General features: G+C 39.6%; 1 protein-coding gene across 7 annotated transcripts in view; it reads left to right on the forward strand.

Annotated features, from left to right (window-relative positions):
• The window catches only part of MUSK (muscle associated receptor tyrosine kinase), an 83,402-nt gene extending 56,893 nt beyond the window's left edge, over window positions 1-26,509 (forward strand). For 4 of the 7 annotated variants that reach the window (XM_045840952.1, XM_045840954.1, XM_045840956.1 and 1 more), the window contains 8 exons: window positions 5,272-5,278; window positions 13,309-13,572; window positions 14,685-14,860; window positions 15,514-15,537; window positions 21,598-21,799; window positions 22,307-22,498; window positions 23,615-23,763; window positions 25,611-26,509. In XM_045840952.1, the coding sequence (XP_045696908.1) occupies window positions 5,272-5,278; window positions 13,309-13,572; window positions 14,685-14,860; window positions 15,514-15,537; window positions 21,598-21,799; window positions 22,307-22,498; window positions 23,615-23,763; window positions 25,611-26,293 (1,697 nt within the window). In that variant the 3' untranslated portion in view covers window positions 26,294-26,509. The remainder of the gene's footprint in view (window positions 1-5,271; window positions 5,279-13,308; window positions 13,573-14,684; window positions 14,861-15,513; window positions 15,538-21,597; window positions 21,800-22,306; window positions 22,499-23,614; window positions 23,764-25,610) is intronic. The other 3 variants (XM_045840953.1, XM_045840955.1, XM_045840957.1) reach the window with 1 other exon arrangement.
• Window positions 26,510-27,042: the final 533 nt, after the last annotated feature.

The raw sequence follows: 27,042 nt of genomic DNA on the forward strand, positions 1-27,042 counted from the left end.
CTTTCTAAACCCAGTTACCCACCTTCCCCCTCCACTTAGGAATGAATTTAACCAAGGATGTGAAAGATCTATGTGTAGAAAATTCTAAGACTTTGATTAAAGAAATTGAAGAAGACACAAATAAATGGAAAGATATTCTGTATTCAGGGCTCAGAAGAATTGAGATGTTTAAAATGCCCATAGTACTTAAAGAAATCTACAGATTCAAGGCAGTCTCAATCAAAATTCCAATCACACTTTTTCATGGAAATAGAACAAACAATCCTAAAATTTGTGTGGAACCACAAAAGATCCCGAGTAGCCAAAATAATTTTGAGAAAGAAAAACAACTCTGGAGATATCATATTTCCTGATTTCAAGTTATATGACAAAACTATAGTAATCAATGCAATATAGGAACTGGCATAAAAATGGACACATAGACCAAATGGAACTGAATCAAGAGCCCCCAGATAAACACACTCACATTTGGTCAATTAATTTATGACAAAGCAAAATAAACAAGTGGAACTATTTCAAACTAAAAAGCTTTTGTACAGCAAAAGAAACCACCAACAAAATGAAAAGGCAGCCTATGGAATGGGAGAGAACATTTGCAAATCATGTATCTGATACCCCAGATACATGAGTTAATACCCCAAATATATATATTTAGGGGGAAAAAAACCTTTTACAACTTATAAAAGCAAAAACACAAACAACGCAATTAGAAAATGGGCAGAGAATTTGAATAGATTTTTTTTCCCAAAGAAGACCTACAAATGGCCAAAAGGTTTGTGAGAAGGTTCTTTACATCACCAGTCATCGGGGAAATGCAAATCAAAACCATGACGAAATGCCACCTTGTACTCCTTAGAGTGACTGTCGTCAAAAAGATAAGAGTTAACAAGTGCTGGCGAGGTTGTGGGAAAAGGAACTTCTTGAGCACTGTTGGTGGGAACGCAAACTGTCTCAGCCACTGTGTAAAATAGTATAGACATTCCTGAAGAAATTAAAAATAAACTACTGCATAATCCAGCAATCCCACTCTGGGTTTAAGCCCAAAGGAAATGAAAACAGGATATTGAGGAGATATTTGCACTCTCACGTTCATTGCAGCAGTATTCACAATAGCCAAGATATGAAAACAACCCAAGTGTCAACAAAGAAGTGGATAAAGAAGATATAGTATATATACCCAATGGGACATTATTCAGCCATAAAAATAATGAAACCTTGACATTTGTGACAACATGTGGATGAAACTTGAGGTCGTTATGCCAAGTAAAATAAGTCAGATAGAGAACGATAAATACCGTACAGTCTCATTTATATATGGAATCTAAAAAAGCCTAACTTATAGAAACATAGAGTACAGAAGGGGTTACCAGGGGCTATGGAGTGCGGAAATAGGGGGCTGTTGATCAAAGGTCACAAAATTCCAGTTATAAGATAAGTTCTGGGAATCTAATGCACAACATGGTGATTACAGTTAATAACACTGAATGACATACTTGAAAGGAGCTGAGAGTAGATCTTAAATGTTCTCTCTCTCACACACACACACACACACACAGAAATGATAATTATGTGATGTGATGGGGGTGTTAGCTAAGCTATAGTGGTAATCATTTTGCAGTATTTAAGAGTATGAAATCAACATATTGTATACCTTAAACTTATATGTTGTTATGTCAATTATATCTCAATAAAGCTGAGAGAAAAATAGAGGGATTCTGGGAGGAAAATACATATTTGTATAATATTTCCCATTCACAATGGCAGTCTTAGGTCTTTTCTGGGAGAATGCTGTCCAAAGTTCCCTCTATGCCTATACAGTCTCAGAGTCCGGGAATGAGCCTGTGGTCACATCCCTTATCCAATACGAGCTATTCCCCAGTCCTCCGACACTTCCACCTTCTGCAATGCCCCTTCTTTGGACTGACCTCAGGGTCTGGAGCTTCCGGTAAATTTAAAACTCAAATGAGTATATGTAGCATAACCAAAAATGGGCAGTAGAGAGAAGTATGATGTGGTAGTATTGGAGTCTTCCACTCCCCAAGTGGGCCCCATATTGTAGTTCCCCTTATCCAAGGGGCATACGTCCCAAGACCTCCAGGGCATTCCTGAAACCACAGATAGTACTGAGGCCTATATATACTATGTTTTCTTATACATACGTGCTTCATACTTATGATAAAGTTTAATTTGTAAATTAGGTGCAGTTAAGAGATTACAGACAACTAATAATAAAATAGAACAATGATAACAAATACTATAACAAAAGTGATGGGGACATGCTCTCTCTCTCAGAATAACTTATTGTACTATACTCACCCTTCTTGTAGCCATGTGAGAAAATAAAATGCCCAGGCTGAGAACTTTCACTTCTTTACACAAAGGAAGCACTTTACCACTTCTCTCTCGTATATCCAAACTGCCAGCCTCAGTGTTCTTGTGTCTTGGGGCCATTATTCAGTAAAATAAGGACAACTTGGACACCTGCTCTGCGACAGGCAACAGTCATTCTGATAAGCGAGAGGGCTACTGTACTACGTGACTGACAGGTGCTCAGCGCCGAGCGGTCTACAGCGGGGAGTTGAATAAAGGGATGATCGTGTCCTGGCCCGGAGCAAAATGTCACGAGATTTCATCACTACTTAGAATGACACACAATTAAAAACGTATGATTTCTGCAATTTTTCATTTCGTTTTCAGACCGTGGTTGAGCGCAGGTAACAGAGACTGCAGGGACTGTGGGCAAAGGGGTCGACCGTAGCTTTATTTTCTACACTTTCAAGGAGTTGCTATTTCACACTGTTATAGCAAATAAACAGGACTTTGAATTATATTTCATAATCAGGAGAGCTGATTGAATGTTCTACCATGTTTCATGCTCTTTCATGTCCAGAAGCTGAGAGTCCCTCTCCCAGCGTGTCCCTAATCTTCTTCTCAATTACGAGGCGTGTGTGAATGTGGCGGGAACACGCTGCTCAGCCCCCACGGGCAGAGAGTGCTCTCACCAACACGAAAGTCTGTTTCCTGGCATCTCATGGTAGCTTTATAGGGTTTCATTTTTTAAATTGTATTTTTTCAATTACAGTTTATATTCAATATTGTTTTGTATTAGTTTTGGGTATATGGCAGAGGAGTTAGAAAATCACATCCTTTACAAAGGATCCTTCAGTATTCCCAGTACTAACCTGCATATCTGGTTTCATATTGACTAAAGGTGTGTTGTTTTTGTCTTTTTTGTTTGTTTGTTTGTTTGTTTTTGTCTTTTCATAGATGGGAAAAGCATAAATGAGTAACAGCCAGTAGTCACACTAAATTGCTACCAGCTGTTTGGCAGTTAGGCATAACAGCTAAGCATTCTTTTTATAATCAGGCAGCCTTCTTTTTTTAATATTTTTTATTTTAATTGTTGTTGCAGTACAATTTTCTATCTTTTACTCCCATCCCAACCCACCCACCTAGCCCTCCCCACCTCCCTCCCATTTCCACCCGCAGCCTTCTTTATTAGGGTCACTGTGCCTTTTAGAAGAGTCAAACTTTTACTGACTTCCAGATCATTTAAAAAATACTACAAATCTTGATGACTGTTGGAAATTTTTGGAATTTTAAAATATCTTGTTTTGAGATAAAAGCACTTGTTTATGATTGCAAGGTTCTTGGACCCCTTCCCTGTTCCCTAATCTCCCCCAAAGAAAATGTGGCCAGACAAGCTTCTGTAAGAAGCACAAGGAAGCCCGGTATGTGTGGGCATCCTCTGATTCTCTTAATAGTCTTGAGACAACTGAGCACCCCTAGTTAATTTCATTTTTCTTTCCTTACTTGTCCTTGGAACAGAAGCATATCTAAGCTTATTATCGCCTCCCAAATCTATGCCTGGATTCTCTTTGTCATTGGCACACATCCATGGTATGGAACCCTCTTTTTGCATCTGAAATTAAGGACTCTTTCATATTCATCTCCATGGCCTCCTCGTGTTTCAACAGGTTTTCCTGCTCAGCTGCTCTTAGAATCTGCCTTTACCTCTCTAAATCACATGCCATTTTCTCTGGAAGAATTTCCTGATGGCTCCTTCCACCTGTTCTGTCTGGACAGTGGCAGAATTGTCTTGAGGTTTGGGTCATGGTGGTGCCTCATAGAAGTTGGTTTCTGAGTCTCAGCATCAGGCTCACTTAGTAAAAAGCCCAGAAAGACAAAAGACTCACACACACAAGCTCACGAAGACCTGCTAGTCACCAACCCTCACAAATGCCCAAGGGATGATTAGAAAGACAAACCTCTGAGTTTACAAGGTTTTTCAAGAATATAGACTTCTCAGAGGATTCATTTAAGAATCTTTAAAAAAATAGCCAAAGAAAAACACCCAAGTGGACCTGAAACCTTAAAAAGGAGTTAGACCTCAACATTAGGAGAAATTCTAAATATTAAGGCAAATTGCATTTAGCCAAAGCATATGTTTTACTTCTTACTTTTACAATGGGAGTTAGGGGACAGGAGGATGTAGATCACAGAGTGCTTGGTAAAGGGTGCGAAGTTTTAGATTTCCTGTACAAAAAGAGCTGGAATTCAGAAAGGCTGGTCAATCACAACCCACAGAAGGGTCTTCCTGCCTTGGGAGAGTCCAGGTTGGGGCCATTTCTGCTGGGAGCCCCATAACTCAACAGAGGAAAGGAGCAGTTCACTCAGTGCCTTGAGCTTTCTCTCTGTGGGCATAATTTATGAGAGCCAGTACAAAATGAAAATGCAGAGATCCTTTGTTAACAAATTAAGTGTTTCAAGATGGCGACAGCAGAGCATTAGATTAAGCACGTGTTCCTTCGGAACACAGGACCGTGTGTGGCTGCACAGGTCACAAGGCTATGAAGCTGGTGGGTTTGTGGAAATAACAGCTCTCTCATCTCTCCTCCACCCTTTCCCTCCCCTCCCCTCTCACCTCTTCCTACTTAACATCCACACCTTGGTTCCCTGAAGCACAGTCCCTGGGTGCCTAATGGAGGGATATGCGGAGCTATGACACCGCCTGGGCTGGTGGCATCCATCATTGCTTCAAATTGAAAAGAATTCAGTTCCTGGAGACACTCAGTATTTTCTTAATCTCCTTCTCCAGTTCTGCCTGTTACTGTGGTCTCTGGCCTCCTAGCTGAAGCAAACTTTTCAGAAATTCAGAGATTAAAGGTACCAGGGCTATCTCTTGCAAACCACAAAATGAAAATATACTAACTTTTGCTTCTTTTTCCCTTTAATCTGGTCTCCGGTGGGAACTTTCTCTCCTGTTAAAAGAATGGAGGTAAGATACTGTTATTATGTCAATGTTTTGTTTTAATTTTTGTTTGGCATGCTATCTATTGTCTATTTGCTGAACACTGTAATCTTGCAGAAACTTTCTAATTTTGAATCATTTTAATACTCTTACAAGATGATGAGGAAAACGAAGACAGGTGACATCTATTGCATACTTATGATGTATCAAGCACTGTTTTCAGGGCTTTACATGCATTATTTAAACTTATCCCCAGGAAATCCCTGAAATAGGTACTATTATTATCCCTATTATGCAGAAAAGAAACTGAGACTTTCTTTGAACTGGAGAGTTCCAGTGATTTAAGCAGCTGGTAAATTATAGGCTTGGAAATGGAACCCAGAATTCTCCCTCACTGCTTTATCATGTGGATAAGAAAGTATTACCTTGTAATACAACATTTGGCAATTTATAGTGTTTCATTTGCACTAAGACTGACTTTCATAAAAACTCTATGAGATGTAATAACTATTTTTATCTAATTTTACAAATGATGAACCTGAGATTAAAATTAATTAACACTCATGATAATAGCAGCTAATTTTTATGGTACATTTTGATTACCATTTTTTCCCATATCAACATTTCAGCAACTCTATGGGGCAAGAACTATTATTATAAGAACAAATATTATTTTTAAAAAAACCTTTTTTTATTCTTGTTCAAGTACAGTTTTCTGCTTCCACCCCACCCCTCCCCAAGAACACATATTATTTACGTGCAGAACCTGGTGCACCAAGAATTGCCAGGACCACATAGCAAACTACAAAGCCTCGATCTGATCTCAGGGAAACAGACAAGAACTTAGATTGGTAACTCCTATACTAACCACAGTTTAACACACCTGTCTTCTCTGTGCACTTTTCAACCACTCCTTCTATCCCTGGCACTGTAAAGGAAAGTAGAGAAATAAACAAATCATATCTGTGCCCTCAAGGAATTTACATTTTACCAGGGGAAATGCACACACATACACAGATTAATTGCAAGACAACATAATAATGGAAGCATGCATTACAAATTCGAGGACTCAACAGAAATAGATCATTCACATGCACAAAAGGGCAAAAAAATTGTTTTAACTCATTAGTAGTCAAATGAATGCTAATTAAAGAAAATTCCATACTATTTTCTACTTGTGATAACACAAGCACTCAAAAACTCTGCTGGTAGCAAGAAAATTACAATACCTTTTCTTGAGAGCATTTGACAGTTTTTATTAAAAAACTTAAAATGGTGTGCCTATTAATTGGATAAGTCCACTTTTAGTCATTTATGTTAAGAAAATAAGTGTATGAGGCAATGTAATTCAAAACAACCCCTTATTTTTTAGTGAAATATATGAGCAGTTTCAATATCTACCAATAAGATAAGCTGATGTGACTGTAGGACCATGTTTTTGAAAACCATAATAGCATAGGCCAATGTTTATATCATGGAAAGTAAAAATGCAGGATACAAAAATGTATTCATAAAATAATTCTAACTAAATTATATACTGTCTATGTATTCAATATATAGCATATGTAATACTGTATGTGTTATACTTATGTATATATGGATTATAACTGATATATGTACAAATATATAAAATATATAAAGGGTATATATGTGGCCAATATAATACATTTTCCAAATTTTTTTAATTTAAAATTTTGTCTTTATATCACTCTGTTTTACACAACAAATAGGTGGTCATTTTAGTCAGAAGAAACACAAGAGGTGTTTTTCAGAGAAGGTCATGTCCTTCTACTTGAGGACACTGGGTTTGGCATTTCAGAAAAGTGACATTTGATCTATGTCTTAGAGCAGGGCTTGGCCAACTTTTTCTGTAAAGGGCTGGATATTAAGTATATTTGCCTTTGTGGGCCACACGGACTCTGTGGCCACACTGCTGCACTCCCTCTGCTCTGCTGTTGCGGGGCAAAGGCGCATAGATCATTCATAGACGACAGAACATGGCTCTGCTCCAATAAAACTACTCACAGACACTGACATTGGAATTTTTTATTAATTTCCACTTCTTTTGACTTTTTCAACCATTTAAAATGTAACCATATTTCTTCACTCACAGGCAGCATAAAAACAGGCAGCAGGCTGAATTTGACCTGTGGGCTGTATGCGGATCCTGCCTTAGGTAACGAGTCATATACAAAGATGCTAGGCATGAAAGAATAACAAATTTCAGTTTGCCTTGGAGATTACAAGTAGCATAGAACCCTGGTCATAACACTTGTTGGGAAAGTACAATGGGAGACCAGACAGTTGGTATTTAAAGAAAGATTTGTCCACATCAGAGCAGAGGTACAGGTGTGCCACCCCTAGGGAGGGTGGGAGAAGGTGTAGCAGGGTTGCCTTATCTCAAACAAACCATAGCTGGCTGTCGGCATGGACAAAGCATTATGTGTTCACAGGGAGTGGAGGTCTCCTTCATAGACACTTTTAAAAAGGTGATTCATCATGTGAAAGAAGATAGAAATAAGAATAAAATGTGTAGAAAGAATCCTTTAAACAGTCCATTTGACCAAGGAGAGTTGTCTGTTATAAAAGTTAAAGGCTGACGCGCAGGTAAAGACCCAGAGCTTCCTGAGCCAGCACCGCCTCCCTCCCTAATGGGCTTTAATGGCCCCACGGAATAACCAGGGCCTCAGCCTTGCAGCTCCTCCCGCGGAGGACACCAGGCTTTTCTTCTGAGCCTGAAATTGCAGCTGGCAGGACCATGGTGACAGATACCATTGGGTGAGGATTTAAAAATAAAGAGAACCAGAATTCCAGTCAAGATGGAGGCCTAGATAAACATGCTTTGCCTCCTTGCACAGCTACAGAAGAAAACTACAACTAGACTACAAAAGAAATATCACCCAGAACCATCAGAAAGTCGAGGTGTATGGAAGTCTGACAACCAAGGACTTAAAGAAGCCACATTCATCCAGACAAGTAGGAGGGGTTGAGATGCAGAGACAGATGGAGAGGTGCAGAGAGGGGAAGAGGGGTGGAGAGGTATGGAGACCACAGAGTAGTGCGGAGAGTCAGTGGAATGGGCCATCCCACATCCACATGTGGTGGATAAAGATCAGGAGGGATACCTCCGGAGCAAGGGATCTCAGCCCCAAACCAGATCACCCAGCCTAGGAATCCAGCACCAGGAAGATAAATGCCCAATAACTTTTGGCCGTAAAAACCAGTGGGGTTTAGAGCAGTGGAAGAAACTGTGAGGTTCTCCTCTTAAAGAGCCTGCACAGGCTTAGGACCTGCAGACCCACCACCTCTGGGATTCAGCGCAATAGCTGGGAGGGCACAAGTGGCATAGAGGGAGCAAGTGAAATCACTGGAAACAGGGCAAGTGCTGGGAGACAGCTTCCTCCCAGGCAAACCTCCAAAAGCCAGACAGTGGCATTGTCCTCTCTCTGACCCTCCCCTACACAGAGCCACTAAGTGGTAACATGGGTTGCCTTACCCTGGTGATTACCTAAGGCTCCACCCCACACAATTTACAGGTATGCTTTTCTACAATAGGCCATGCTACTAAGACAGAGAGTCAAAGCAGCTCTACCTAATTAACAGAAACACAAACACAGGAAGACTGCCAAATTGAGGAAATAAAGAAATATGGCCCAAATGAAAGAACAGAATAAAACTCCAGAAAAAGAACTAAACAAAATGGAGATAACTAACCTATCAGATGCAGAGTTCAACACACTGGTGATCAAGATGCTCAAAGAACTCACTGAGTATGGCAACAGCATAAAAAAGACCCAGATAGAAATGAAGGTTATATTAAGGGAAATAAAGAAAAATCTATAGGGAACCAACAGTGGAGAGGATGAAGACAAGAATCAAATCAACAATTTGGAACATAAAGAAGAAAAAAAGCATTCAATCAGAACAGCAAGAAGAAAAAGAGAATTAAAAAAAAATGACGATAGACTAAGGAACCTCTGGGGTATCTCCAAATGTACCAGTACCTGAATCATAGGGGTGCCAGAAGGAAAAGAACAACAGCAACAAATTGGAAATTCACCCTGGCTGGTGTAGCTCAGTGGATTGAGCGTGGACTGCAAACCAAAGCATTGCAGGTTCGATTCCCAGTCAAGGCACATGCCTGGGTTGCAGGCCATGGCCCCCAGCAACCCCACATTAACGTTTCTCTCTCTCTCTCTCTCTCTCTCTCTCTCTCTCTCTCTCTCTCTCTCTCTCTCTCTCCCTCCCTCCCTCCCTTCCCTCTCTACAAATAAATAAATAAAATCTTTAAAAAAATAAATTGGAAATTTATTTGAAAAAATAATGAAAACTTTTCTAATTTGGTAAAGGAAATAGACATTCAAGTCCAGGAAGCACAGAGAGTCCCAAACAAGTTAAACCCAAAGAGGACTACACCAACGCACATCATAATTAAAATACCAAAGATTAAAGAGAAAGAGAAAATCTTAAAAGCAGCAAGAGAAAAGAAGAGAGTTACCTACAAATGAGTTCCCATAAGACTGTTAGCTGATTTCTCTAAAGAAACTTTGCAGTCAAGAAGTATTCAAAATGATGAAAAGCAAGGACCTACAACCTAGATTACTCTATCCAGCAAAGCTATAATTTAGACTGAAAGGGCAGAATAAAGTGCTTCCCAGACAAGATAAAAAGATAAAGGAGTTTATCATCACCAAGCCATTATTATATGAAATGTTAAAGGGGCTTATTTAAGAAAAAGAAGGTCAAAACTGCGAACATTAAAAAGGCAACAAATTCACAACTATCAACAACTAAATCTAAGAAACAAACTAAGCAAACAACCAGAACAGGAACAGAATCATAGATATGGAGATCATTTGAAGGGTTATCAGCTGGATGGGGAAGGAGGAGAATGGGGGAAAAGGTACAGGGATTAAGAAGCATAAATTGGTAGGTACAAAAGAGACAGGGGGAGGTTAAGGACAGTATAGGAAATGGAAAATCCAAAAAAGTTATATGCACGATCCATGGACATGAACTAAGGTGGGAATTGCTGGAGGAAATGGGGATACAGGTTGAGAGGGGCAACGGGGGAAAATTGGAATGAATGTAATAGCATAATCAGTAAAATACATTTAAAAATTAAAAGGGAAGTGAAAAGGGGGGCTTGGGATCAAATATCCATTGTTGCCTCTAAAAAGAGAAACTTGACAGAAAGGAAGACCAGCCAGGTTTAGCTTGTCAGGAGGCAAGAGAGGCACTGGCTCCATGTGCAACATTAACTGGCGGTTTTGGAGAGAGTCCAGCAGATCATTCCAAAATAACTAGCATTCTGAGAACAGATCCCTGTGACCTCTGCCCCACTGTTCAAATGAACAACAGAACCAGCTGCTCCTGGTGTTGCTCCATCACAGTCCCGAGAACTGCTTGCGGAGAAACATGTTCAGTCAGACAGGGAGGGGTCTCCTCACTTGCAAAAGTCAACAAGAGACACCATTGGAAATTCTTTGCGTTCATCTTGTCCCTCAATTTTTGCTGGAGGTTGAAGAACAAAATGGCTCAATATACCTTCATGTTTTACCTTTAATTTTATTAACTGCATAAAATTTGAGGTTTATAAGTCCACGAAAGAGAAGAGAAAAAAGAAAAGGAAGTTGTTAAACTCTCAAACTATGACGAGGCAATCTCTGTCTCTCTCCACTCATAATATAGTAAATGTATAAAACATGGATATATTTGGCACTGTATATTATTTCTTACCTTGTGGAGCTAATCCTAGGATAGATATACTAGCAAAGCTAAGTCTTCAGTGCCCCCAGATATATTATAGAGATGTAGACAATTAACAAGAACCATTTACTTTGTTACTGTGGTTTTTTCCCAGCATGCAGAGGGTTTTCACAGGCTTATTATCTCGAAGCTCATAGAAAGGAAAACCAAAACTGCAACCAAGATCTCATTTCTATTCAAAACTTACTGTTTTTTTCTTTTATTTTTATGTATTTTTTGTATTATGTAGCTAATACTCAAAAATAAATGAGGACTCCTTACCATTACATCAACTGAAATTGTTAGAAAAAAATTTTTAGGGCTTTTTAGGAGAAGCAGCAGAAATCCAGAGTGAGAGATCGTTTAATAATTGATTATTAATGATCCTTTTGTCTGATGCTATTTTTATTTCTTTCTCTTTTCTTTCTTATTCTTCGTTTCCAGTGTTTTCTGAAAAGTGTGTTTTTGTTTGTGTGGTTAAGGAAAAACTATGAGTGCTTGTAATTTTTAAAAATGCAGAAAAAGAAAAAACAAAGCCATTCACAGTTAACATGTGACAGTAACCCTGCATGAATCATTCTCAGCCCAGAGACAGTGGGGGAGATATTTCACTTTTACATGATATGGCGGTTTTTTTTGGTTAAGTGAAGATTCCCACCTGTGCTTATCCATCCTCCTTTTTTTTTGCCAAGATATTATATTCATTAATGAGACCATTTTGTAAGCAGTTTAAACTATTTCTGGTTACTAAATATTATTATTCAGTTTCTTAAAGCACAGAATTCATGCTTCTTTCAAAGTTTTTTTATTGATATCTTAGATCCAGTTCCTTCCTTAAGAAGCGGGGTCATAGCTATTTCTCTGGGTGTTTTCTCAACCTTACCTGGCCCAAGTTTTCATGGCAGTTTTGTGTTTTCTTATTAAAGGCCTTCCTTTTTAAAACTCCCAAGGAACTATATGTAGTGAAATTCATGTTGGCTAAATAGGGAAAGGCAAGTATGAATTAGTGAAAAATTCTATGTTGCAAAACATTATTTTAAAGTATACTGTTTCTTGGAAGTTTACCATTTTACCTGAATAAGTCATATTTCACTTAATAGATTTGCTTTAAAAACTAGCTCCTAGTGGTTTGTAATTAAAGTATCAATTTTTCAAATTCAAAGGGGTCTTCGTCTTAACAATTTAAAAATTTGCCACAAATTCCAATTTAATTTCTTATCCCAAAATCCTTTATATAAAGATAATAATAAAATGCTAACCTCCAACAGTTATACAGATTAAATGAGAATACAACTTGAGTTGTGCATCATGATTAATGACAGAGTTCTGATGAAAGGCACAAGAACATAGTGAGATCATCACAGTGCCTACATACCGGTGCTCAACAAATACTTGTCAAGCGTGTATAGGAATTAGGATTATAATTCCCAGCATTCCACTGAGGGGGCAGTGAATATAGGAGATGAGTACCAGCAGCGTTTTCTATCCTCCTGGCTGTTCTCTTCAATTGCAGATAAGCTTTTAATCTTATTTTTGTGCTCACCAGAATTTAGTTTTTCCTCACATGCCTTACCCAGTAACACACAATAATCTGAGTTCAGAATAATCACTTACATCACTTACAGATTAGGACTCTGGGGCTCTGAGTCACCATATGATTTCCCCTCCAAGACACAAGTTGAGAAAGTAAAGTAGCAAAGCTGAAGCTGCTACTCAACTCCTCTGAGAGCCATATCCCCGCTCTCCCCACTTATGTGGTTTTCTTTTTCTTTCTTAATGGAATGCTGGGAAGATGTGCGAGTGAGAGAATCTGAGTGTGGAAGGCGTCACAAAGATGTAGGCATGCGACAAAATCCAGGTACTTCACTACCTGAACACATAAACTGTTTGTAAAGCTTTGGATCAGAGTATTTACTAAGCTCGATCATCTGTTGATCACCATGGTGAATATGTTTTTCGATGTATTTGTTTCCCTATGTCAGCTTATTTGTAAGAAGCATGCCAGGCTGCTTAACTAAGAGCAATCAAATTCTATTTATAGTGAAAATAATAACAATACCCCATAGTTTCCAAAGCTTTCCAAATTCATTATCATATTTGATCCTCATAACAGCTCCCTGGAGTAGCTAGCGGTGATGTAATTGCAGGTGGAAATGAAGACAATATGCAGATAGAGCATTTCGACCAATTTGCTTGTGCAATTTTCTCCTATCTCTGTGATGCAGATGTGGAGGCTGAAAAAAAGCAAAGGCAGACCGAGTGCTAAGAAATAGCATGTGATTGGGAACATTGTTCATTGCTTCTTTCAGTCAACCCCAGAAAGATAATAAAGGCTACTGCGCCCGGTACAGAGGGGAGGTGTGCAGTGCGGTCCTGGCAAGGGATGCTCCTGTTTTCTTCAACAACTCCTACGTGGACCCCGAGGAGGCCCAGGAACTCCTCGTCCATGCCGCCTGGGGTGAGCTGAAAGCCCTGAGCCCGCTCTGCAAGCCGGCTGCTGAGGCTTTGCTGTGTCATCACATCTTCCAAGAGTGCAGCCCTGGCGTGGTACCTACTCCTATACCTATTTGCAGGTAAAATTTAAAAATAAATAAATGGGAAAATGTACTTATCAAGTTGTCGTGTGCATCAGTAAAGGCAAAAACTGGCTTTTGTCCAAATAGAAGGCAATTAGTTGGATAAAATTCCTATCTTGTAAACTACTGATGATACTTTATAATACAAGGGCTCTGAGCTTCTAGAAAATATCAAAAAAGTGTAATATTCCATTGCCCTTGTTATTGTTCACAGTATCATTTTAATAAATGTCGCTGCTTTCTATAAAATAAAAACAAAAATCCTAAACTAACATGGACCTCATTAGTAAGCTAAAATAGAGAAGGGCAAATAAAACTACATTTCAAGTGTTTCAGGATTATTTGTCAATAAATATGAGATCATGAAGAGCATTTCAGAATATTATTTTATGGTATATGCATTTATTTTAAAATACATTCCACCCAACATTCCAATTACAGTATTGACACTCTTGTCTCATATGGGGACGTGAGGGAAGGAAATAGGGAAGCACACACAGCAATGGGGCGGGACTCAGCTTCTCCAAAGCCAGGGCTCAGTGAGACCTCCGTGCCCTCCCATAACCCGCCAGGAAGGCAGTGCCCGCTCTGCTCTGGAAGATGAACACAAAGAGGTGAGGACTGTGTTTCTCAGGCCACGCCCACTGACCTCGAGATTACAGGAAATTTTTCCGGGCTGGAAATTGATTGACAATGATCCATGGCTTTTAGTATATGTGTTTTGAAAACTCCAGGAACCTTGTTTGTGTACCTTTGTAGTTATATTAATGTAAAGTCGAGAGAATACAGATTATGGGTTCCTAATCTACTACTACCTTTTGATTTTAAAAGTTCTTATTTTTCCCAAGGAAAACAATACTTTACATGTAATCTTATTTTCAAAAGTAGCACTATGTTTTAAAAACAAAACAAGATACCATTTCATCTCACAGGATAATATACTTCATAAAGTCTTGCATTATTTACAGTAAAACTGTCCTTTCAAACCCGTTTTTGCAAGAACAATGTACTAGGATGATGTTTTGAAAATAAAGAATTTAGGTGCCGACACAAAGTTGGTTTTAACATGCCATGACTCATCAAGTTTTGTTCTTCACGAAATGTTTTAGAGAATACTGCCTGGCGGTCAAGGAGCTCTTCTGCACACAAGAATGGCTGGCGCTGGAAGAAAAGCCCCGCAGAGGGCTCTACAGACCAGGGATGCATCCCCTTTCTGTGCCCGAATGCAGCAAGCTCCCCAGCATGCACTGGGGCCCGCAGGCGTGCATCCGACTGCCATACTTAGGTAACAGAGTTCTTTCAAGGCTTTGGAGGTTAAGAGAAATGTACTGGTTTTGAAGAAACTAAGGTGTGCACTAAAATCTAATGTTTCTAGGTATTTCATTTTTTGTTGTTGTTGTTGTTTTGCCTCCCTCGGATATCTAATAACAAAATCCTACCGCTATCCTAATTGCACGGGGTAGGATAAGGATCTACTTCATTTGTTTTAAAATTAAAGAGCACTTTTGACTGCTGCTTGAGATCTTACCTTATTTCATAAGGGGATCTTAGGAGAGCTTGTAATATTTTCTGGAATGTGCAGAGAAATGGCTAAGCAATTTCTCACACTGCCAGAGGAATGGAATAAAGGGCTAAAGTCCTCTTTCTTAGCCAATGAAGCAGATTTTTTAAGCATGCAAAAATAAGCCACATGTTTGTAAATGCTGACCTCCCAAAACAAAGCCGAATCCCTGCATGTTGCTTTGATGAACTTTTGTGGAACTCTAACAGCTGGTTTAATTTCAAAGACGCCATCCTTTCACATCTGAATGCAAAGAATGTTTTCCAGTTGCATATGAAAGGGCTGAACCAGAACTCCCTGTCCTTAGCACTCTCTTACAGAACATATGAAATATCTGGATGCTCACTTAAAACAAATTTTTATCCTTTCCCCCTCAGATTTTGTAAAAGAAAACCTAACAAGTAAGTAATTTCGTTTGTGCCCTTGAAACCTTATGTGTATGTAAGTGGGTTCATGCATGTGTATTTTCACTCATACTTCATACTGTCCAGAACAGAATGTACAGCTCGTCTTAAAGGCTTGCCACTGTAATCGCTCAGCGTAAAACATGAAGGAAAATCGTGGGAGATCTCAACTTACAGCTTCTCACTGGGCTATGGAGAGCACCACATTTAGTGAATGATGCAAATAACGTCTACTTCAAGGTTGTTAGCTTACTCGACCCCTTATATGGCTCTAAAACAAGCCAAATTGCAAATGTCACCTTTTGACTTTGCATTCATGATTTTTGTATTAGCTAAATATTTGGAGTGAAAACAGGTATCTTTTTCTTCATGGAGCCAATTCACAATCTTTATTTGTGACAACAGATCCTTCTTTTAGAAGACAGATCTTTTTTGACAGCTAATTTCCAATAAAAAGCATACAGGGACAAATCAAATGACTTTAAAGTGATTGTCCCAAAATTCCTGGGAACGAATTCAAGAAGTTTGCTAGCATAAAGACATCCTTTAGGAACTAACTTGTATCAGATAGTGGTTTAACCTACAAGACTGCAGAAATCTTCAGAACGTTACTAGAAAAGTTTTTTTATGTCAGTAAACTTGCTTTGATTTGAGTGTTCTAAGGCTTAAGTCATATTCACTTCCTGCAATACATTTCAAAGCTAGTCACCTCTGCACTTGGCTAAGTGCCGGGACTTAATTTTTTCAGCTTACTTAAAGGACCAGGACAAAGTATTAGAAAAAGAATGCTACTGGTTGCAACTGAATGTCTCAGACATTGTAAACAAGAGTGGTAGGGAAAATAAACAAAAAAAGTTTATTATTCTGAAAGCCTGTCAAACTGTTATTCCCAAATTGAAAATGTTTCTATTTATTGTCATATAAGCAACCAAAGTTTACTCAGATTGGACTTTTAGTGTTGATGGTGGTCTTTGTTATCCTTCAATTGTTTGCTCCCTCTTCCACTCCAGCAGTTCATGGGGGTTTGCTGTGTGGGAGGTGCCGACCTCAAATCCTAGGTTACACGGGAATGGCATGCACAAAAATCATCCACACTCCTGCCTCTTACACAGGTTATAAAGATATAAGTGCAAATTAGTTACAATAAACTCATTTTCTATTCTTAAAAAAAGTTTTACAAATGAACAAACAAGACAGACAAAAATTCATACGCTCAGACAAGAGTGTGGTGGTTACCAGAAGAAAACGGGGTTGGGAGGAGGTCACAAAAGGTAAAGGGGGTCAAAGATATGGTGACGGAAGGAGATTTGCCTTTGGGTGGTAAATACACAATGAAATATACAGGTCATATAGTACATAATTTTACACTTGAAACCTATATAATTTTATTAGTCAGTGCACCCCAATAAATTTAATAAATTGAAATATATATCTACACAATATTAAGTGTAAAATTTAATATTATTCCCCCCAAAAAGTTCTATGAAATCTCTTATACATGTGAGAAAATGAACTCCAAATGATCATTTCATCTGCACGTGCGATGGGAAATACCTAAAAGTGTGCTCCCTGAGTTGCATGCAATTATTATTAACAAAATGGGCATCAGCTCATCAGGTAGGTCAACAGTTAAACAAAGCAGGCACCCATATTAGGTAGTATCTCGTATTATATGGGAATGTGTAAAGCCCTCAACCATTTCTTGAAGAGTTTCTTGATTCCTGAGTAAAAAGAATATCACCAGTTCACTTTGAAGGGCTTTGGAAGATCTTTGTAAAAATTATTAGTTTATCTTTTGCTTCATTTTCTACTTACTTGAACACACAGACTAGAATTTAGAAGTTTGCATTTTATCACTTCTTTTGCTGAAGAGAAATATCTTTTTTAAAGATTTTATTTATTTACTTTTAGAGAAGGAAGGAAGGGAGAGAGAGAGAGAGAGAGAGAGAGAGAGAAACATCAATGTGCGGTTGCTGTGGGTCATGTCCTGCAACCCAGGCATGTACCCTGACTGGGAATCGAACCTGCGACACTTTGGTTCACAGCCCGCTCTCAATCCACTGAGTTATGCCAGCCAGGGAGAAATATCTTTTTAAGCATTTAATATCTTTCTACTATTTTCAGTGTTTGTCTGTTTAGCAAGCATTTCACTCATCTTGAATCCCTGAGTGCTCTGGAAATGCACATCCGTCATGCATTCCTCAGACAGGTTTGGGTGACAATCTCTGAATACTCGCATATGTTCCGAGTAGTTTTCTTTTACCTGAATTCACGTGAGTGACATTTCTTTTCTCTCAGTAGTTTAGAAATGTGATTTCACTCTGTTCTAGCTTCCAGTTTTGGAAATGAGCTGTCTGCATCTTGTTCCTTTTCCTATAAGTAATCTGCTCCTTCTGTGTAGAGAAAAACGTAAATTTCCTCTTTACCCTTGCTATCTATCTATCTGGATGATAGAAATCCTACATAATCACGTGTTAGTGAACATCTCTTTCTGACCCCACATTCGGGGCTTCATATCGGTAGCTTGAAGTCAGCCATGATGGGAGTATTAATCCCAAAGAAGTTAGGCTGCACCTGAGATCTTTCAAAGCATTGAGCTGATCATGCAGCTCCACTATTTAAAACCTTGTGATGATTCCCTCCACTATGGGGCCAACTCCAAATTACTTAACTTGGTGCACGACCTAGCCCTGACTCCCCAACTCAACAACACAACTTTCAGATGTACCTTTGGAAAGGCACCACAGCTGCTTAGCTCAGACCCTGATACACATTATTCTTTCTTCATAGAATACTCTCTTTCCACCTACACACACACACACACACACACACACACACACACACACGTACCCTCAACCAGGATTGCCTTCTAAGCCTTTGTATTTAGCTTAGTTACTTACCTAGAAACCTGGCTCAGACCTGGAGCTCAACTACCCCAGATGTTCATAAGCACCCTGTTCTTACTGTTCTTGTAACGTTTTGTATGTTTGATTGTAATTACCTGTTTACTAATTATTTCTCAGTTAAATACTTTACATGAAGATGGGTCATGTTCACCATAGTGTTCTTGGTACCTAACAATATCTATTTGGTGAATACATTAATGTATGGGTGAATGACTGAATAAAACTCGCCTGATGTTCAGAGGCAAAGGGTAAAGGATAAAATCATGCTGAGGAGAGAAAGTTGAAAAGGAAAGAGACTGCAGAACCAAACTCATCATGGGAATGGGAATCCAAAGATGGAACTAATGTCACTCCAAGGAAAATCAGCACAAATAGATCAGAAACAATAATCAAGAAAAAATAAAGTATCCTGAAAGGAAGAAGTAATTAAACCCATAAAGCAAAAATTATTGTTCCAACTATGCAAATTCCTGTATTTTCAAAATAAATCCTACTAAATTATCAAGGATTATTCTTTTGATATGCCACTGAATCCTATTTTCTGATATTTTTGAGAAAAATTATGCTTATATTTACTATGAATCCCATAGTGTAGTATAATGGGATTACACTACAAACTTTATGAATTACCTTCCTCACATGTTGAATATGGTATGGATTTCTCTGAAAAATCCACATAAAAACTATCACTTCTCCCTGACTCTTAACGACTGCTGCTTCTTGGTTATTAGCAGCAGGCTTCACTCTCCCGTGGGCCCCCCGGCAGCCCCTCTTGGAGGGATTAAAAAGAAAACCTTCGGGTGACTCAGTCCACAGAAAATCAGAGTAGCTTTCCTACGAGTTAGAGCGGAGCCGGGAAGCCTGTTAAGTGCACCGCTGCTGAGATGCTGGATGAGAAGTGCCGTCACCGGTCCTGCGCAGAGGTCTTACTGCTGTGTCGATGTTTATCAGTCCCAGGTGTCCACTGGCATCGCCATGGTGACCAAACTTGGTCTCCACAGGCTTCAGAACCACTTGTTTCACTCTGGGTGCTCAGGGCACAATCACTGCGTCCACTCCTAGGCCAAGAAGCCATATGCATGCAGGCACCCCTTGTAATCTCTGCTTTTACACGTCCTATTTCAAGTGGCTTTAGGTATCTACTGCAATAACATTTCTTGACTTTTTTTGTAATGTTCTATATGAATATGTTTCCTTATATTAAATCATTGTTCTTGTACCATATCAAATGTTAGTATTTCATTTTGGATCTTTTAAATCTATATTTAATAATCTATGAATGTGCTTTTCTTTTGTGCTAACATTGTTAGGTTGTGATATTAGTGTTATAGTAACTTCCTAAAATAATTTGAAACATTTTTCTCTTCCTGGAACATATTAGAAAATATAAAAACATTATCTCTTCCAAGACTGAAGTAATGTATCCATAATTTGATAATGACTTTAAAATTTCCTAATGATAGTTATATTCAGATTTTCCAATTCTTCAAACTTAATCATTAATATCATTTTTCTTAAGATTTAAAAATGTAATTGCATAATTATATTATTTTACTTTCATTGACCTTTGAATCTACTGTCATAATTCTTTTATCATTCTTAATTTGTATGCTTGTGCCTTTCCTATTTTTTAACATTAAAATTCCACTGATTAGGATACTTAATAATATTTACAAGGCCAACTATTGGCCTATTTTTAATTCTATCATTTGTGGTATGTGTATTCTAACTTACTAACTTCTGCTTATACATGGCTGTTATTTTATCATCTATTTTCCTTTGTTTTCTGTAGTTTTTTTTTTCTTTCCAGACTCTTAAGTTAAATATTTAGTTCTTTCATTTTTTTTATCTAATGGAAAGAGATAATGCTATGAGTTTATTATTCAACACACTTTTGGCCAAACGCCATACACACTATTAGGAAGTTATTTTCTAATCTGTAACTATGGCCACTTTTTACTCCTTTGCTGAAAAGATACTGATTTTTTTCTCTTTTTTTAGATGTCCTATTGGATTTTATTTCATCTATTTTCATTGCATTTTGGCCGAATAGTAGATATGCATAATTTCTGCTTTTGAATTTTATTGAGCTCACCTTGGTGGCCTGGCAAAAGACCCTGTCTGTCACTGCTCCACAAACACTTTAAAACGAGGTTGATTCTCTCCTTTTAGGTACCAAGTTTATTCTTAACTATTAAAACAGTCTTATTGATTATACTATTAAAATACTCTGTATCCATGTTTTTGTCTTCACTCAATCCATTAAAAGAATTTAAAACATAATTAATATGGTTGTTTTAGAGATACACAAGGGACTTTGCACCCCACAGAGTGATGTGAACATGGACCCTTTGGCTCCCAGAAGCAATGCAGATTTTACTGGGTCTCTGTGTCGCATGGACCTTTCTCATAGGAGTCTGATAGGAGTCAACTTTTAGATGAACTTCTGCTCATTTGTGTTCCAATGCTTCCATTTTCATCTTCTTCCATTCATTTTATCGTTTGTAAATCAACAGTATAAAAGCTCAGTTTCAGACAATCCTGACTTTAAGTATAATTTCATTAAAAAATTTTATTTAATAAGAATTTCCATGATTGTTGTCAGGTCATAAAATAGTATGATGCAGTGTAAAGAGCCCTAGTCCAGGATCTGCATTTGTTGTGGAAAAAAAAATTTTTTTCTAAGTCTCATCTTTAAAATTCTATGATTCTATAAACTGGATTTGCTTACAACTAGACCTCACTGGATTCTTTTTCTTTTTGGGATTTTATTTATCTATCCTTAGAGAGAGGGAAAGGGAGGGAGAAAAAGAGGGAGAGAAACATTGATGTGATAGAGAAATATCAGTTGGTTGTCTCTCACACGTACCCTGCTCGGGAACCGAACCCACAACTGAACCCACAACCATGCATGCACCCTGACCTGGAATAGATGGCCCTTCACTTTCCAGGACAGAGCCCAACTAACTGAGCCACACTGGCCAGGACTAGACCTCATTGGATTCTTACAACTGCATTTTATAGACGTATAACCAGAGAGAACCTGATATATAAAAACACATTCTTAAAATTTAATTCAGTTCACTGATTGCTTGCCTACAAACATTGCATCTTAAAAGTTTAAGGTTCATGAAGTATTGTTTACTTTCAGCATTCCCACCAATGACGTCCTCCAAGCCAAGTGTGGACATTCCAAATCTGCCTTCCTCTTCCTCCTCCTCCTTCTCTGTCTCACCTACATACTCCATGACTGTAATAATCTCCATCATGTCCAGCTTTGCGGTATTTGCACTGCTTACCATAACTACTCTTTATTGCTGCCGAAGACGAAAACAATGGAAAAATAAGAAAAGGTGAGATTCAAGTTTAAGCAAACTTCATGTAGTAATGTTTCAAAACCTTCATATATAATATCGGAATGGGGAATGGGAGGCAGAATACATACAACTGCCAGTCTCTTTATGACATCCATTGCATCGCTTTTAAATTAAGCATCCCCACCAGGATCTTTAAATATATCAATAACTTTCTGCATAGAATCACATGTCCTCAGGTTAAGTTTTCACGGCAGACAGAAGCTAAACAATAATTTGGGAGAATATGGTTATTCCTGCTGCCCACCTTCCCCCTCATCTCCCTCGCCACTGCTAGATTGGACAGTGACAAGATTCCTGAGAAAATGTGACTTTTGGCTGCAGATCAAACAAAATACTTCATTGCTCTAAAATGAAATGACCTTGGGCTGACTTAGTCTGAGTTATGTGTTACTAAGTGTTGCATCTCTTTAGAACCCAAGTCTAAGGACAATGACCTCACCTGACCCTGAGCTCATGACTGCTCTTTCCTGTCTCAAACTGCAGAGAATCAGCGGCCGTGACCCTGACTACCCTTCCTTCTGAGCTCCTGCTAGACAGACTCCATCCCAACCCCATGTACCAGAGGATGCCGCTCCTTCTGAATCCCAAATTGCTCAGTCTGGAGTACCCGAGGAATAACATTGAATATGTGAGGGATATCGGAGAAGGAGCATTTGGAAGGGTCTTTCAAGCAAGGTAAAGTGACCCACGGAAAAAAAATCTCTCCACTGAATTACATGGTGTCCGAAAAGTTATCAGACCATTATCTTGATGCCTATACAATATGTATAATAGTTATTATCAAGTTACTTTGATTCTTCATGTCATTAACCTTATTTGTATTGAGTACCATAGTTTGAATCTAAGTAAGTTCCCTCTCTGTTGGAAAGGAGGCTTGTATATATGGGGAGAATCTTCCTTTGTACAGTGTTCAAGTTCTAAGCAATCAGCAAAGGTTAATCGTCTTTCCCTTTTAAAAAAAAAAAGAATTTTGACATACATTTTAAGTCATAATTTCTTGCATCGTTCTTAGTAAACAATCTCAAATTTACTTGTCTTCTGTTTTCTATTGCTGTATTCTCCACTTCCATTAAAGTTTACTTCAAACTAGGGTTTCAGTTTAGAAACACAGGACCTGATGTGTGTAGATTCTAAACCGATGTTCATAGAGTGGCAAAACAGAAAAGGAACAAATCATGCAAGGGTGTCAGAACACAAGGAGGCATTAGGCCCAATGCCAGCCCTTCGAGTGAACCTGGAGTAGAACACCCGCTCTGCGTGGGTCAGAGGGTGTGAACACCCGTGAGGACCACTCTGTCCTGGTGCTCTCGGGCAGGACACGACTTTACATCCCCGAGAAGCAGCCCTGGTATAATGTTTACACGATTAAGGAAAAATCTCACACAAATAGTTATTAAAGACCAAAAGTATGCAGGTACCATTTTAGGTGCTTTGGAGATAGAAAGATGAGTGAGTCATGGTCCCTGCTTTCGAGTATTTTAGATTCTGGCCAGAGGTGAGGGAGTGAGGATGGTAATGATAATCCCACTGGGTCTGTGCCCTTTTAAATTCCTACAATTGATAAATAATGCATCTTTTCAAATGTGATCTATGTTGAAAATTGCCCCAGTGACTTTTATTAATGGAAATCAAAGAATTTTAAGTACATTGTACTATGGGTACCTCTCTTGGATTCTGTGGCTCTGGGACAGGCTGCCTAAGTGGGGGGTGTATGTGAACATGGGTGGATACGATGTGACTATGGACAGTGCTGCTGATCTTTGATGTCTTTCGCAATGAATGCACCTCCAGGGCTCCAGGCTTACTCCCCTACGAACCTTTCACCATGGTGGCGGTGAAGATGCTCAAAGAAGAGGCTTCGGCAGACATGCAGGCTGACTTCCAGAGGGAGGCTGCTCTCATGGCGGAATTTGACAACCCTAACATAGTGAAGCTCTTAGGTATGAACATGCAAGGGGAGCAATTCATTGTCTCAGAAAATAGAGGCTTTCCAAGTTTCTCCCCCTTCCTACTCCACTTACGCTTTTTTTCTTCTTCTTCACTACTTGGTCAGGAAAATGTCTCTGTTCTTCCCATGTAATGTGAGGGGCGGGTGCCCCTAAATCCAGAATTGCCTTGTGGAGGGTGGGACCTCGTAGCAGGCTTCCCCCCGGGTGAGTGTTCTAGAAACCCATCTGTATCAGCGTACCAGCCGGCGTTGTTGTGAGAGGTTGCACTGAGCTTTACTGACTTTTTTTTGAAGACTCTTCCAAGGTATTTGCCCATTTCATGATGGTGATTTAGGAGCGCACCAGCCACACCACACTGAGTGTTCAGCAGTTTTTGACCCAAAATGGCATGACCTCTGTGTCCCACCCTCTCTAGTCACCTGATCCTGCCCTGAGCGACTTCATTTTTGTTTCCCTGGATAAAAAACAAGTCCTCAAAGGAAAACGTTTTGCCAATGTGGAACAGGTGAAACTAAAAACAGCAGAATCACTAAAAGACATCAAAATTGATGAGCTCAAAACTGCGTTGAGCAGTGGGGAAAAGTCTTGATAGGTGTATTGCATCAAATGGAGAGCACTTTGAAGGTGACTGATGTTTTAACATGTAAGAATAAATATACAATTTTTATAAATAAATTCCATTTTGGGGGGATCCCTCTTCATATATTCTGTATCAAGGAGTGGGCCATTTCATTAAATCACTTCAGTTCAAAAAATTGGGTTTTAAAAATTGCTTTAATTTTCTCTCTAGTGCATACAAATATGCTTACTGTTTGCTAAAGTCTAAGTAAAAAACTAACCCTAAAATGAATAAGCCCAGATAAAAGTATTCTTTATTTCTCTTCCTTTTTGAACAGAGACTTCTATTATTGCCCCCACAATAGATCTAATCATCTGTTTTGACAGTGATGTAAAACTGTGTCCAAATGATCGAACATTCCAAGTTGCCCAGTGTCCCTGTCAAATGCAGCCAGATGTTAAGATGTACAAGTGTCCTGCTGCCATGAAATCTGAGACTCTTTTTTTTTATTACACACAGTTTTTTAGATTGTATTTATTTATTTTTAGAGAGGGAAGGGAGGGAGATAGAGAGAGAGAGAGAGAGAGAGACATCAATGTGCAGTTGCTGGGGGTCATGGCCTGCAACCCAGGCATGTGCCCTGACTGGGAACCGAACCTGCGACACTTTGGTTCGCAGCCCACGCTCAATCCACTGAGCTACGCCAGCCAGGGCTAGAAATCTGAGACTCTTTATATTGACATTTTTCCTTTCTGGAACGAATATCGTAAAATGTAAATTTCAGAGTGTTTTACCGCATCAACCTGAAACCTTCATCTAAGATAATTGCCTTACATTACATACTCAAAGCCAACATCCACTCATACATTCATCCCCGGAACACTGAGTACTTGCTCCGCCAGACATGTGGTCGGTTTGCGAAATGTAAAGAACACCGTCTCTACTTTTCAATGCTAAAACACTGGGGTTGGGGAGACCTCAGATAAATGGATGAGTGTGGCATAGCATAGTACGCCCCGTGTTAAAGGATGATGGGGGGAAATCTGAAACCAGCAGGGTCGGGAGCTAAGGCAGCCTATGCTTGGTGACAGACACCCTGCATCTTAAAAGGTACATAGATGTTTACACGAAGAGATTGGGTCAATGTTTGGCAATGAAGCTGTCAACAAAAAAAGTCGGGGCTCTAGATTTCCTCATCTGGTCCTTTGCTTTTAGAGTGGGCCTTGCAGTGCGCCACTTTCAAAAACCCCACCTGACCACGGATGTCATTTGGTTCCAGGCGTGTGTGCTGTGGGGAAGCCCATGTGCCTGCTCTTCGAGTACATGGCCTATGGCGACCTCAACGAGTTCCTCCGCAGCATGTCTCCTCACAGCGCGTGCAGCCTCAGTCACAGCGACCTGTCCGTGAGGGCTCAGGCCTGCAGCCCCGGGCCCCCGCCCCTCTCCTGTGCGGAGCAGCTCTGCATAGCCAGGCAGGTAGCAGCTGGCATGGCTTACCTCTCGGAGCGCAAGTTCGTCCACCGGGATTTAGCCACCAGGAACTGCCTGGTGGGTGAGAACATGGTGGTGAAAATTGCCGACTTTGGCCTCTCGAGGAACATCTATTCGGCGGACTACTACAAAGCTAATGAGAATGATGCCATCCCCATCCGTTGGATGCCGCCCGAGTCCATTTTCTACAACCGCTACACCACGGAGTCCGATGTGTGGGCCTACGGTGTGGTCCTGTGGGAGATCTTCTCCTACGGCCTGCAGCCCTACTATGGGATGGCCCATGAGGAGGTCATTTACTATGTGCGAGACGGCAACATCCTCTCCTGCCCTGAGAACTGTCCCCTGGAGCTGTACAATCTAATGCGCCTGTGTTGGAGCAGGCTGCCTGCGGACAGACCCAGTTTTGCCAGTATTCACCGGATTCTGGAACGCATGTGTGAGAGGGCCGATGGAACTGTGAGCGTCTAAGGTCGAAGAGGCGCAGATAAAAACTGCTGTTTCATCTCAGACTCTGTGAGCCAGAGGTCTCCAGTGCCAGAGGTCCAACAAGACCTAGATAGGGCCCTGGCTAGTGTGGCTCAGTGGTTGAGTCAGCCTGCGAACCAAAGGGTCCTAAGTTGGATTCCCAGTCAGGGCACATGCCTGGGTTGCGGGCCAGGTCCCCAGTAGGGGGCGCACGAGAGGCAACCACACAGGCAACCACACGTTGATACTTCTCTCCCTCTACACATTGTTTCTCTTCCTCTCTTTCTTCCTCCCTTCCCCTCTCTAAAAAGTAAATAAATAAAATCTCTTAAAAAAAGACATAGATAGGAAAGGATAATAGCAGATAGGAATAGTATGTTGTTTGTTTCCAGGGCAAAACAAAGACAGTGCAGAGTGAACCAATCTATTGAAAGTTAATGAGTAGAAACCACAGGCTAGGAGCATGTCAGATAACCAGAGATAACTCCTCTTCCTTATGAGGAAAGTTTGTATTCCATATTGTGCAGGAAAGGCTGTCATCTGTTCAGTTCCTGAATTAGCTGGCAGCAGAGTAAGACTCTGCTGTATTAAGTTTTAATATGAAATGTGATACAGAGCTTCATTTTAATAGAGTTAATTCCTGTCCAATATGACAGTAACGTCGCTTCATGTAAGACATTTAAGTAAAACATAGAAAACTAAAAAGAAAGAGAAACCATTCATTGTCTCCCCACCCAAAGATGTATGTGGGG

The sequence above is a fragment of the Phyllostomus hastatus genome, unplaced genomic scaffold, assembly GCF_019186645.2.
Source record: "Phyllostomus hastatus isolate PE091 unplaced genomic scaffold, TTU_PhHast_1.1 phas_contig_34, whole genome shotgun sequence".
Taxonomy (NCBI): domain Eukaryota; kingdom Metazoa; phylum Chordata; class Mammalia; order Chiroptera; family Phyllostomidae; genus Phyllostomus; species Phyllostomus hastatus.